This window comes from Actinia tenebrosa, unplaced genomic scaffold (genome assembly GCF_029948245.1).
Source record: "Actinia tenebrosa isolate PJP-AT-01 unplaced genomic scaffold, QUT_ActTen_1.0 PGA_scaffold4__44_contigs__length_22323623, whole genome shotgun sequence".
NCBI classification, from domain to species: domain Eukaryota; kingdom Metazoa; phylum Cnidaria; class Anthozoa; order Actiniaria; family Actiniidae; genus Actinia; species Actinia tenebrosa.
The window spans coordinates 11,119,255-11,133,191 of record NW_028292581.1 but is presented as its reverse complement, the minus strand read 5'-3'; the positions used below and the strand labels follow the sequence as shown (position 1 = coordinate 11,133,191).

The window sequence follows — 13,937 nt, the reverse complement described above, 5'->3', positions numbered from 1 at the left end:
TGTGGTCTCTCTTTGCGTTTGGTGCTTGACTAGTTGTGGATGAATCAACAATGTTATTCTTTTCTACGGCTACACTTCTTTTATTCTTATGAGTGCTCTCTTAAAAAAGAATTTTAAAAAATCCTTTTTTGAGTACTAATCGCTTCGCAAAACATTACTGAACTGTCTCTGGGCAACTCACTGAAATTACCAGTACGTCTCAATATCGAGGAGGGACTTTGAGGTTGGCGTAATTAAGAAGGATACCTCATTTTCCATCCTTGGTGTAAAATTCTGTCGCTCCTTTGTTTAGAAATGCTGAAAAAAACCCTTTTAGAGAACGTACTAATCGCTTTGCAAAAAATTACTGAACTTTCTCTGGGCATTTCATGGAAAACCACGTAAAACTTATCATTAAGGGTTTAATGGAAGCTACCCTTACCCGTGAAAGGTCTTGCAGACGAAGTACAGAATAAATCCGCGACAACCACGACACAGAGGTATGAGATGACCAACATGGTTAATTACTGACGTGGGATTTAACCGCTGGCTGGTCAATATCTTTATTTTATTTTTTCTGTCAACCAAAGGTAATATTTGGATTAGACGATAAAATTAAAACGGAATGTAGTAAGTTAGGAGACGTATTAGGAGACGTTCTGCAAAAACTGTATATCTGGCCTTTAGTTTGGCAATAACTGGAATCAGCTTAAAAAGTCTCATTCATGCAGTCACAATATTTTTAGACTAGATAACTGAATATTTTCTTGGATTGAAGCACGCGTTGTAGTCTTAAGTGCACTCGCCTCTAACTTCTGCAGGGGTCTCGGGTTTGATTCCTGGAGTTGGCGCCACATGCGAGTAGAGTTTCCCTTCTTTTGGCGCCTACACACAATACCAATTTGATCAGTGAGTTGAGCGTTGCCCTGATTTTGATCAGCCCCTCAGAGGATGTTGCAGATTCAAGATTTGAGAGGGAAAAATGATGTTTGGAAACTGGCATAAAGGTTTTCATTCAAATCATCAATAAAAAAGGAGACCTTTAGTAACCTAAGCGGAATTGCTTTTAAATTCTTATTTCAAGTTATATTAAAGATGAATATCATGGTACGAAAGAAATTCCTTTCATGTACACGGTACACTACGTTAGGAGTACCTCTCTGCAATTACACAGACGTACGCTAGATCATTAGACTCACCTTAGGAAATATGGATTCCTTAAGAAAAGATATGTTCTTGGATAGTTTTTAATTTGGTGACTTCATTCAAGGTACCAACAAATGTTCCTGTAACTAAATGTATGCTAACACCTTTTACTTGTAGTCATGGTTGTTTTGAATCTAGACCAGCTACAAATAGTCTAATGAAGTAAATAGTAGTCCAATTTATCATAATTTGAACTCAAGATTTTTCCTACTTATTTGCTTTCAATTCCGAGTGATGGCTTCTTAGGTCTTTACATTTAAATTCATTTAGATTTTAAATGTCGTTTATTTCATTCATTTCAAGAAATTATCTGATTATTGTGTTTTGTTTTGTTTTGTTTCAGTAAATGTCTGATATGATTTTTGTAATTTTTGTTTTGATGTGATTTTGGCTGGTAAGTCACACCTGATAGCAAAAATATGAAACTGAAGTACCCGAGTTCTCGCATGGAATTAGTCAGATTGAGATACCTGCATGAGGGTAGGTGTTCGAGAAGAGTTTGAGAACGAGCTGGTTGGCTCCGGCAGTTGATTGAGCATCGGACTTTCGTGCGGGAGGTCGTGGTTCGAGTACCAGCCGGACCAACACTCAGGGTCTCAAAATAACTGAGGAGAATTACTGCCCTTTGTAATAGCAACCACGTCTCTCTACACCACCTCACCCTAGGAGGGAGGGACGTAAAAGAACAACTGAGAACGTAAAGAAACCCGGGCAGTAACCACCCTCAGTGTCTGGCCTTTACAGTGTAATAGTGATTTTTTAAAGGGTTGATTGTGGATTGGATATGGGGATTTTACGGGATTGAAAATTGGCGCTAATATTTACATTCGATTCAGGCTTGAAATCGAGAAACAAAATACCAGAACATCGCTGCACCTTTCTTCATACTCACATAGTTTTGCGAATCAGTTTCATATTTTTCTTGCACTTCAGGAATATTACAAAATAATTTGGTAGACAGTTTATTATCACAGGTACATGTTTAAACAAACGTCAGTCTTATACTGGACGGGCCTGCATATTATTTTATAAGAATGCATATTTTTTTACTTCATGTTCTGTCTAAGGAACATGATTAAGAACTTGAAATCATGTTACTCTCCAATCCACCCACTTGAAGTATGTTAATCTTGCATTTTATTTTGAGGTGCACTGGTCTGAGAGGCTTTCCTTGCTGCCATGTTCTGCGCTACATCATGTGCTGGTGATACAAAAAAATTTGGCATAGTTAATAAGAAGGTTCAAGGTTTCAAGGTTTTTTTTATTTCCCAGAATGAGAATTTTATACTTTACATCACCATTTAAAAAAAAATTAACTGGCAGGAGCAGAAGAAAACAACCCAAAAGGGTTAAGAGAATATTTCTGCACCTTGAAACTATATAATACTTTCAAATAAGAACTTACAAGGGAGAAAGTAGCAAACTAAAATAGATTCAATACACATAAAAAGTTATATTGAATTGATCCTCTACACTGTTATATGGTCTAGCGCTGAAAATTTGATTTTTAACTGGCACGTTTTAAAATCATTTGGACATTGAAATACTAGAACTCTATTACCCTGGAGCTCGTGATTGAGTCGCGTTCTGTACTGTTCGAGCAGTTTGAATTTGTTTTAATCAAAATGACAAAGACACCCAAAAGGGGTTGTGGATGGGGGTACCCGGTCTTCAGCTAGCTACTAATTTTTATACATGTGCTTTATATCAACAGTCATGCAAGGCGCATGATCAAATAATAATCTGCTGGCGCATTTGAAGTTATGAAACTACCCCTGCGTTAGAATGACCATGGTACCACGGCTTTTCATTGTCAATCATGGTCAACAATGTTTTGACCATCGTGTCTGACCATGGTTAGAAAGTAATGATGACCATGGTACACAGTCAACCATAATCAAAAGAAATTGTATTTGATTTTAGCAAAAAAAGACATCAATTGCATTAAAAACAAGAAAAAAGTGGGAAACATACCCGAAAATCAGTTTTTAGTGATTCTAAATTAATTTGGCTTCCCTTATTATTATAACCATGTTACATTGTCAACCATGGTCAAAGCTGAATAATGATGACTCTACCCTTGGAAATTCAAATATTACTTACGAATGGCACTCTTTGCTGTTCCACCAACAAAAACCAGACCAGGTCCATTCTCCCCGGCCATGTTGGAGCTGTGGTCTAAGAGTACTGGGTACTGCTGTGGCATGATGGGACGTGGGACGAGGGTACCTGTTCTGGGTTCTTGATAGAGTCCATCATTAGGGTCCGACACAGCAACGGGTCCTGATAGGTCCATACTGGGCCATAGTGGGTCATCAAATGCATGGTGGTCGGACATTCCGATAGGTATGGAGTTAACATGACCGTATGGTATGTGAGTAAAATGGCCGTGATGTCCGTATGGTAAATGATGGATAGTATGGGGTGTTACATGGCCTAATGCCATATGATGGCCATAAGGTACATGATTTATTTGGTGTAATCCCGCTGGATGTAGGACATGATGGTGATACACATGGTAACCTGGAACAAATCAAGATTTATCTACAATTAATGCATCAATGTGTGCTTAATACATGCATAATACTTTGGAGACTCAATTTAGACATTAAAACATATCGATGATGGCTACCAACAGCGTTGCCAAAACATCAATGTTTGAACGTAAAATCCATGTCGAAACCATAAAACTATTCCAATGCAACAGTGGAATTGTATATCTGAACAGTACTTAGAGAGTTACGTTGTACATCACTGTTATTATATATAATATTTACCTGGTTGCGGCCTCACTAGCAGCCCATGACTAAAATGATAGCCTGTATGATAGTGATGATGAGGAAGAAAGATCTGATTGTCTCCATTTGCTGGTGGGAGGTATGGCCCTCGTAAATCAGACGAAGCAACAGGAGGGACAGCTATCACTGTCTGCTTTTTGCTTAATAATAGATGTGATGATGCAGGATCTGAGAATAAATGAACAATAAAAAAACACCGATATTTCCATATTTGACATGAAAAAGATTTTGACAAAAAATGAATATTGTAAACGATAGAGAGAGAGAAAGAGAAAAAGAAAGAGAAGAACAAGAAGAAGGAAGAGAAGAAGAACGAGAAGAAGAACGAGAAAAAGAAGAACAAGAAGAAAAACAAGAAAAAGAACGAGAAAAAAAAAAAAAAAAAAAAAAAAAAAAAAAGAAAAAAATTGTACTTGACCGTTGGATAAACTAGGAGTGGTTTGATCTATACGACAGAAACACTTTATCCGCATTCAATATTTTTTTTTTTTACAGTTCCCCACTGTGTTTGAGTGAGTGGGGAGATTGAATTATGATAATTTTGGACCACGGCAAAGTAGTTCGAAACAGCGCTAAAACGACAGTTGAACCAAAATTAATACCACCAAAAAATCCACGATACTTTGAAGACATTCTTTATTGAGAAAATGAGTATAGACTAAGTTTCATATTCGTTTATAGTGTCAAAGGTCGGATGAATCTAAAAAGTTTTTCTAAAAAATTTTGTAAGAAGGGCTACAATGGCAATGTTTGGACAAATTTTGAAAATGTTCATTTTTTTAGTTCTTCTTGGCCCAGGTGACCGTTACAGGCAATTGCTCTTAAGAATCACTCGACGTTTCTGTGGTCGTAAGTGCAGTGTTTGATTGAATAAAGAATGGTATCAAAACTATTTCTAGAGCACTGTAGGGCTCGACAGTCAGTTCTAGCTAACATGTACAGTCTTCCCTTTGTCAACATTATCCATTTTATCAGTCACTTGCTGAATTATTCAGCCGAGACCAGGGGGGTTATCTTCCTTGGTCAAATTTAAGTTGCAAATTATTATATTTAACCTGTAATTATATATTTTCCTTATAAAAATAAATCATTACAGTAAAATACGTTTAGTCATGGACATTACTTACTCGGAGCTGCTGGTCGCGATACCACATCTCTAACAACAGAAGTGATGACAAACGTAAGAATAAAGAATTTCATACTGGTCCCTACTCGAAGTACACCTATATACAAGATTTTTTGTCTTTATCAAGAAGGGAATTTGTAGCCGTAAAGAAGTCGCAATGATAGAGTATGTTTTTTAAGAACACTTGTGAAAAAGGCGTTCCTGAAATCAAACGTCATTGACACGATAACCGCTTGAACTCGATACTTCACTTTTCTTAGTTTAACTTGAAATGCTTATTGGTATTCGTGAAATGAGTATTCATTTAGCTAGTAGCTATAGCTATTTTGTTCGGATCTCTCTCTTTAATGGCTAAGTTTTTTTCTTCAAGTTATCGGCTGGCATTTACTTGCACAAAACAGTACTCGGCAAGTTTGCTGTGACTTAGTTAACTTAGTTATGATGTTTTTCTGAGAAACATTTTAAAAATTTCATGCATTAATCTACCATATGAATTGTAAGTTCAATCGTGATTTATTTCTGGTATTGTTATAAAGTTCCTTTGTCCTCGTTACGTTTTTCATGCACGCATATCATTGTTCCATTTGGCTAGGTAATGTTTGTAGCGATGTTTAGAAAATAAAGCAGGTAACTGAATAAATGAAAACTCAGTTTCATTTTACTCCGAAAAATGTCTCTGGGTTGATCAAAGTCAGGGCGCGGCCGAAGAAAAGATCGAATTGGAACGTAACATATTAGGGTTTGGAGAGATATATAGTAGAAACCGGAGAACCCGGATAAAATCCCTGGAATCGAGGGAGAGATCTAACAAACTCGACACACATATGAAGTCCCGTAATCAAACCCCGGATGGAAGCCATAAATGAAAGTGGAGTGTACTTCCATCACACAATATCCTTGATTCCGCGGATTCCAAACTAACTTTATTTTTTTAGTTCTTTGATACACAATATAGAGCCTGTTACCCAGAGTACATCTGCTACGGAGACTTTTTTTAGGATTTAAATTCTTTTTTTTGGTTGATACATTTAACCAGGACCATACTTCCAGACATCGAGTGCTGAACCGTCGTATGGACTTACGGCTACGCTGGAGATTTCGGCTCCAACACCGCTATCCCGGGAGGAATTACAGACTGATCAGGAAGCTCGGCCGAAGCCTAAGGGAGAGGTTAGTCGGCCCCTAGACCGTAAATGATTAACCCCTTGCTATGACCAGCAGACCCAGTACGTCGCTTGTGTAACTAACATCTTAGCACGCATAGTTACTCCTCTCCATGTGGGATTATTTTGAGATACTATTCGCCACTAATATTTCCAATCAAACATGGAGTAACCAGAAAAAACAAGAGCCATATTTCTTAATGCGCATGCTCGACGAAATAATTCGCCTAATGCATTTTGTCGTTCATGCGCAGTCAGAATTATAAGAGATGGGAACGAGTTTGGGATTTTATCCAATGCGCAGTAGAGTACAAACACTATAAGTGTGTAACATAAATACCACTAAATGCTGCTAAATCATGCTAATCCGATTGTTTTCTATTGTTTAATTAGCACTATTTACTACTAAATAGTGCAAAGTGTTGCACACTTTTAGTGTTTGTACTCTATCTGTTCTGTATAAGTATAAAACTGACCTGATCACAGAAGTCGACTTTATACGAAAAAGGGTCATTTTATTTTTTTCTTGAATGAAGCTTCCATTTTGTTAAAACCAAAAGAAATTTTCATCCACAAAAACAAACACAGCTGCTAACGTGTATTTATATTCTAAACCCAACCCGGCTCTCTCTCTCTCATTCTCGCTGCGCATGCTCAGAGAACATCCAGCGTTCTTAGGGTTTTCAAAGGTTCTGCTACGCTCATTTCCTAGCCAAACGTTTGTAAACATCTCGGCTGGTCCCAGTGACGAAATCCTGCTTTAATTCTGTTATTTTTTGTCAATATGTTTACCTCGCATCATGGGCATCAAGCACCAAATTATAGAAAAAATTCTAATTTTTAAAAATGATTCAGATAAAGCGCGCGCTCTGATTGGCAAAAAACACATGTTTGACGAGAGTATCAAACACGTTCAAGCTAGTCATTTTTACTGCGAGCGCGCTCGAATGTTTAACGTTTATGGCAGAAAAATAAACAGCATTTTTTGTTGATTTGTGTCAGTGCGATTGGGAAGCTGAAAGAACACTAACTTGAGAACTCCGTTTCGCGTCGTGGTTTTCTACGATACGTTTATTCTTCTCGAGTTCTCGGTAGCCCGCCTGTTTTGATTAGAGTATCAAACACGCTAAGCTGTTTTACATTTCTTCATTAATAGTTTGGTTTATTGAGTAAAGATATTGTTGAGCTATTCTCCAGAAAATACGTAGTATAGACTGGCGATAGAATCTGGTTTATTCTTTCGATTTTATGATCAACATCTCGATCAGTAATTCCCAATCCCTATACGTCCTTTAAAAAAAATCCTTTAGTATCGGACCGTTCCTGCGTCAATCGCGTAGTTCTAGCATCTTGATTGGCTGAGCATTTATCTAGCGTCCTGTGATTGGTCCATCGGATGTCGCCAATACTGCTTCGTGACCGTACCATGTTCTATTTCTCTGAATGATCCGTATTTAAGATAGGAAAGAATATAGTAGGATTTTTTTGCATCGTACTTGTTATTGGAACCAAGGATACGTAGGGCTGGACCGGTCAGGTAGGAGTTGCCGCTTTCCATTGCAGTGATTTCAAATGGAACTCCTTGTTTGTTCTGCAACACTGGGATATGAACCACATTAAACTCTTTCTTGTTTCCTGTAAGAAAAGACCAGGTGAGTGGCAAGTTTTTATTAGAAATGCGTATAAATGAAATATTATAAGCATTAAAGGCAGAGTTTAGCTGTCGCGGTGGAAAACTGATAAATGCAAATATTATGTATGCCTGCAAATGAGATGCAAATGCTGGAAACAACGAGCATCGTGTTGACCCGATAGCCTCACTTGTCTAATTTTTAAAACACGAGAATATCTCATTTCGGGCACAACTGTAACAACAGGTATTAGACTCATGCATATGAGAGTTATTCAGCTGGTTAATGGCAAGAAATACACAATTAAAACTATATTAAGAACGGCTTTAGTATTTTGCTCACAATTCGAGATATAGTGCATGTAACCGATTCTTGTCTACTCAAGTGCTTTGCCCAGTCTCAAAACGGCATTATAAAACTGCTACCTACCTACCTACCTATTACTACCTACTAACTACACACTGCACGCGCGCGCGGTCCATTTCTTTATATTAGCAGCTTGTCTGCCATTCGTTTCTGTAAATTATGTTTGGATTCAGTGAGTAAAAGCAAATCTCTGTTGATACGCTACTATTTCAATGCGATTTGGTTTGACTTAATTCATTCATTCTTACCCTGTTTTTTAACGAAAATAATGCCTTTTCTTGTTTCTATATGTCCGTGGCGTAGATGAACAGGAAGTGCATTAACCTGTTGTCGCTTTACTCTTCCGGGTACTCCTTTACCTAACACATCGAGATGAAAAACAACTGTAACTGTATAAATGACCCACAAGTACACACAACATAAGATCAACAACGCGATAATGATGAAGCTACCAATAAGATCTGTCAGAGAATTAGTGTATAGGATTAATCATAAATGCTACGCTTTTCTCTGTATAAGTTTTTGAAGTTATTTGTAATTGTCGCATAATTTTTTCTCCTGTTTTTGATACTTCGTTTTTGATGTTTTGATTAGAAGAGCAGGTGTACAAGCAACCTCATCCGGGCAGGCGTTGTCAATCTAAAGACAATTCAAAGCATTTCTTATGCGATCACTTTTCTAAGGGGTTGATAGTTCTCTAACAGTTCTAGCTATTATTTATTATTTTCAATATTTTTGAGTAATTTTATTTTCTATAATACGAAAAATCCATCAACTGCAAAAACTATACGATAACAAAGTGGGGATAACCGGTGGAAAAGAATGAAAATTGACGAATAGATAAATGAACCGTAATCTTTTTGATACCCAAGAAGAAAACTGGAGTGATGTAAAGAAAAGGGAGAGAAAAATGAAGCAAAAACTAACATAAAGCACTTGTGTTACATGTAAAACTTTATCAAAAAATCCAAATACAACTCTAAAGGCAATAATATTTCTTTCTTTTACTGTAATTATCAGGCAATTCTCCTCTAAAAACTACACTCCTTTTTCCCAACAAAAACCTTGCACATCGAATGATAGGGCCTCGGAGTGTATGATGCGTTGAGTTGTCATCACACCCACAATTAGCCCGATCGCTGAAGAACAGTACAGAAAGCTTATACTTTAACTGCCTGGACATCTCTAATGAATCCATCGTTTCTTACGTACCTTGTTCACTGTAGCATGGCCTGGAAGATGCGACGGGAACCAGTACGAAAAGCGAGAGTAGTATAACTAGTCTCATCGCTCTCGATCTAATAAAATATCCATTTTGCGGTACTTAGTAGGGATTGTTTTTGTTATACGAAAATAAACAGCACCAAACATGGTTCTTATGCGCATGCCCTTATATCTGCGCGCAATACCACTGATCATTATAAACGTTGACTCGCGTCAGGAACTGAACAAGTTCAACCATTTTTTTTTTTTCTTTCTCTCCAGATTTTCTAGTACTTACTTTATAATTTTGTTCAGGATTAATGATTAAACACCAAAGTATATGGGTCTAATTGGAAATAAGCTCACTGCTTTATTAGTTCACCCAATAAAGCGATTATTATTAATATTATTAGTACAGAGCTCGAAACTCGTTTTCCATAAAATGAACAGAGTTGGCGAGTGCCTCTAGGATTCGGTGTAACATTGAGACTATTGATAGCTCTCCTTCGTTCATATGTAGCTAAAAACGACTGTGGTCTATCAAAATTAAAAAATCGTAAACAACGACCTTTATTTACAAAAGTTTGTATTGCATACGCTTGACAGGGTTTTCAAAGCCCTGGGCCAGAATGCGAGTCATTCACTACCTTCCTTACATCGACTTCACTGATCAAACACAAAGCATTAATTCTGGGATCCATCGAAGCTGCAACGTTCAAATTCGAATAATCCTTTGAACTTACCTTGCAAGCCTCTATTTAATACTTTATGTTTGACTATTGAACCAACGTATGGAAAGTTCGGATTGTTTGATTTTAGTCAATGGGCGGAATGTTTGATATTTTAGCCATTCTGAGGTTGATAAAAAAGTAGGGGCGTGTTGGTATTTCAGTTATTTGTGGGACAAAATAGTTTCTTTCTCGCCAAAGTTGTCTACTATCGTTTGTTTAGTACTTCAGCAACAGGGTCCATTCTTACTGATTGGTTAAGATTTTTCTTGATCTGCTCCACTTTCTTTTTTAACCAATCATCGTCCTCAGGTTTCATTGAATAAAAAACAGACGAAAAACTGCTCTCGTTCGTTCCTTTGATTTTGATTTTGATTGGTTTTCCAGTGAGGTACGTTTCCCCACTTTCTACGGCTGTGGTTGTACCGAGCGCTTCTGATTGGTCTCTTGAACTAGAACCACTCGACTCACTACCAGGCGCTGTATCGTCTGAGAAAAAATCAATGAATCGAATTAGTGACTCACAACATTCGAAAAACCTTCAAATTTTATATAACTCTAGAACAATCTCTGTGCTGATGAAAATCCGAGAAAGGGTAACTCACAGATCGAATTGGAATTTAGCGTGTTAAGCTATGCGAAGGGACGGCTAGGAAAACCGGTGAACCCGCCGAAAGAAAAACTTCAAATTAATGAGGCAAAGACCTAAAAAAACTCTGCTCACAGAATTTCATATAGGAAAAAGAAAAAGAAAAACAAAAGATGGCCAAAAGATGACGTAACACAGGTATGCCGTCAGCCGGTATATTTTGGATAGTTTACTGGTACTCAGTGTTATGTTATTCGTGATATCTAGGAAAAGAAACCTGCAGTTTAACTCTAAACATTATCTAGGATCAATACACTTTTAATAATATTAGTTTTCGTAGTCGGCCCCGTGGCCCAATGGATAAGGCATCTGACTACGAATCAGGGGATTCCAGGTTCGAGTCCTGGCGGGGTCGCTATTTTTTAATGCTGCTATTCTCACGAGTGTCACACGCTTTGACGATAAAAATTATCTAATTTTTAGTCTACATATCCAGCAATACTAAATATTCAGAGATATTTTTTCCACATCAATTTTTGAAGAAACCGACTCTAAGTAGGAAACGGAGTCGTACCCCGCCGCGGCCGCAGCCAATGTACAGTGACGTACAACCCTTACATTCATCCATAACCAACCATTTATTTAACAAAATGTTTATTCTAGGAAAGACTTTCAAAACCGATCTTCAATAACTTTCAAGGCACTATGCCAAGCTCTTTTACAGTGTGACCACATCAACCAAGGCCACCCAAACAAATTTCAAATCAAACTGATTCACAAATCACATTTTTAACGCTGCATAGCAGACGAATTAGTGAATTCTGGGTCTTGTTCACTGTTTTTTTTTTGTTCATTTCTGATCACACACACACATGTATAAAGAAAAATATATGATTTTGAAGAGGAAAATGTGAAAATTTGCATAGATTGTTCAAATACTCAATCGTACGTGATTGGCTAATTTGTATGAAAAATTGTCTGGATTGCCTTGGTTGGTGTAGTTGCACAATAAATTAACTTATGTCAAACCTCAACTAATGATTTGCAAATTTAACAAATTATATTGAAATTCAATGAATATATATTTTCTACCTTCGATGATTTCGTTTTTTTCAAGCTTTGAGTGTTCCAGTACCACACCGCCATTACCTAGTTTCGAGGAGTCTCGCTCCAGGTTTCTCAGCAGTTTTGCAATGTCCACTTGATTAAGCTTTTTTGGTTTGTTAGTATCTACGTGGGGAAAAAATGACTAAAATGTTGAAAAAAGAAGATATTTTGTCGATAGAAATGCAATGTAATTAGACATTGAGGAAAAAACTGGGTCGAGTTGGGATGGCAGTGCATTGTGGGACTCTTTTTTGGGGACGAAATGGACGCAATCTTGAAAATATCTTCCCTACGTAACAGTCCCAAAATGCACTGCATTAGCAACTTGACCAGGGTTTTTTCCTCAAATTTGGAATTGGGCAAATTTTTGAATACAGATTTATTCATTTCTCACCACTTTCCATCTCTTATAATAAACTATTTAGGTTTCGATAGATATGATACAATATCTGGAAAGTCAACTGAAGACTTTAATACCATGTATTATTTGACTGTAGTCCCTTTCAATAGTCCTAACAATAGTCCCTTTCACTGTAGTTCCCGGTGCCATCTTGAAAGGTAGCCATACCTTTGCATCGATGCGAGACGAACGCTGAGCTTTCATTGGTAGAGACCTTTTTTAACACGTTGTACAATTATTCACATGTCCTTATCATTCCAAGCTCACCGTTCGTCTCGCTTTGATACAAAGGCATAGTTACCTGTCGAGATGACGCAGGGAACTGTGAAGCGGACTAATCAGTAGATTTTTAAAAGTCCATGCTTCCTAGAAATCAGTACTCCTTACCTGCCGCCATTTCAAGGGGACACAACAAGATTAACCAAGTCCAGTATAAAGCAAACGGTAAGATTGGCATCACAGTAAAGATCTGTAAACCTAAAACAAAGCTACAACATCATTAGGATCAAAGTAGCGGGAAGCTTATTGTTTAAGTCTGTGGTAATGATGGTGGGGGAAGGGGTGATGATCTACATTAACTGCTAGCTGTTCATTAACCGCAGAGGAATATTCATTGAAGCGAAGAAGCATTGTCATTAGAGCGAACAGGCATACAATAAGGCGAACGGAGTCTTAAGAGTGCGATGGAACTTTCATTAAGAAATTTAGCATTGAATTTGACAATCATGAATATGTTTGCGTGAGTTCATTAACGTTTTCAAACTTTCATTAGCGTTTTGCGTGGTGCAGACAATAAACCACAACACGCATTCAATACATTAAAAGGTGTACAAGACCAAATTATGTACTATGAAAATTATCATACGGTTCGAGAAATAGATACGTTTATGATTATTATAAATTATGGCATTTTTTTTGTTGGACTCAAGCACTGAGTTAATGTAGTCAAGAAAAATTAGTTACGGTTGTCAGAATCAATACATTGTTTACCACATGGAAGGGATGTCCCCAGAGTTTTTACCTCTATTTCCTGACAGATTTCAGTAAAGCGTGAAAATCACCCAAAAATTTCACCAAGACTAAACAATTAAGACAACAGGTTATGCCATGACGTCAGTCGGCAGCTACTTCACTTTTCCGCCTTGGATTTCTCGGCGGTTCTCAAAATGGCGGCTGATCGAAGAAGAAGTTATTCGCAACTATTGGACTGTACGCCGAAGCAAAATATGACGACCAATTTGACTAACTATTGTTCTGTACTGACTAGCCTCGTGTTGACATGGAAACATCAACACGTTTTCACATGTATGAGAGGCTACTTAGTCTAGAACAATAGTTATTCAAATTAGTCGCCATAATTTAATTCGGTCATAACACCTCTTACAGTTCTTATTGCTACAAGAGAGAAAAGTGCAAGGAAAACTTTCCAAAACAATATTGTTTGCCTCTTTTTAAGAGTAATTATGTTGGTTTTTATTTCTGATGGGTTAGTTTACAAATATTGATAGAATGAAAAATATTTTTTATCCCGGAAAAGTAGTAATAAATTATACTTGTTTTGTAGAGGACCGTGGTGTTCTACATATGACCCTCAGTCGTGAGACAAATGAATAAGTAACATTTATTTTTACAGACATTCTT

At 37.2% G+C, this 13,937-nt stretch overlaps 3 protein-coding genes and 1 non-coding gene across 4 annotated transcripts in view; 1 reads left to right on the top strand and 3 right to left on the bottom strand.

Annotated features, from left to right (window-relative positions):
* Window positions 1-2,189: 2,189 nt before the first annotated feature.
* Window positions 2,190-3,677, bottom strand: LOC116294674 (uncharacterized). Its single transcript, XM_031702321.2, has 2 exons — window positions 3,289-3,677; window positions 2,190-2,386 (listed from the first exon to the last, which is right to left on the bottom strand). The coding sequence occupies exons 1-2, from the start codon at window positions 3,629-3,631 to the stop codon at window positions 2,310-2,312; spliced, it is 420 nt and encodes a 139-aa protein (XP_031558181.2). The 5' UTR covers window positions 3,632-3,677; the 3' UTR covers window positions 2,190-2,309.
* Window positions 3,678-7,324: 3,647 nt separating this feature from the next.
* On the bottom strand, window positions 7,325-9,638 carry LOC116294691 (uncharacterized). The gene is made up of 3 exons (XM_031702342.2): window positions 9,482-9,638; window positions 8,518-8,628; window positions 7,325-7,907 (listed from the first exon to the last, which is right to left on the bottom strand). Exons 1-3 carry the CDS (start codon window positions 9,555-9,557, stop codon window positions 7,639-7,641), a joined length of 456 nt encoding a protein of 151 aa, XP_031558202.2. The 5' UTR covers window positions 9,558-9,638; the 3' UTR covers window positions 7,325-7,638.
* A 255-nt stretch (window positions 9,639-9,893) lies between these two features.
* LOC116294685 (uncharacterized) overlaps window positions 9,894-13,937 on the bottom strand; it is a 50,456-nt gene continuing 46,412 nt past the window's right edge. Inside the window, exons 2-4 of the mRNA XM_089037157.1 lie at window positions 12,684-12,773; window positions 11,882-12,019; window positions 9,894-10,689 (exon numbers count right to left, since the gene is read on the bottom strand). Of these exons, the coding sequence (XP_088893283.1) occupies window positions 10,409-10,689; window positions 11,882-12,019; window positions 12,684-12,773 (509 nt within the window). The 3' untranslated portion in view covers window positions 9,894-10,408. The remainder of the gene's footprint in view (window positions 10,690-11,881; window positions 12,020-12,683; window positions 12,774-13,937) is intronic.
* Window positions 11,132-11,204, top strand: Trnar-acg (transfer RNA arginine (anticodon ACG)). The gene has a single exon. It is a non-coding gene; the product is annotated as a tRNA-Arg (tRNA).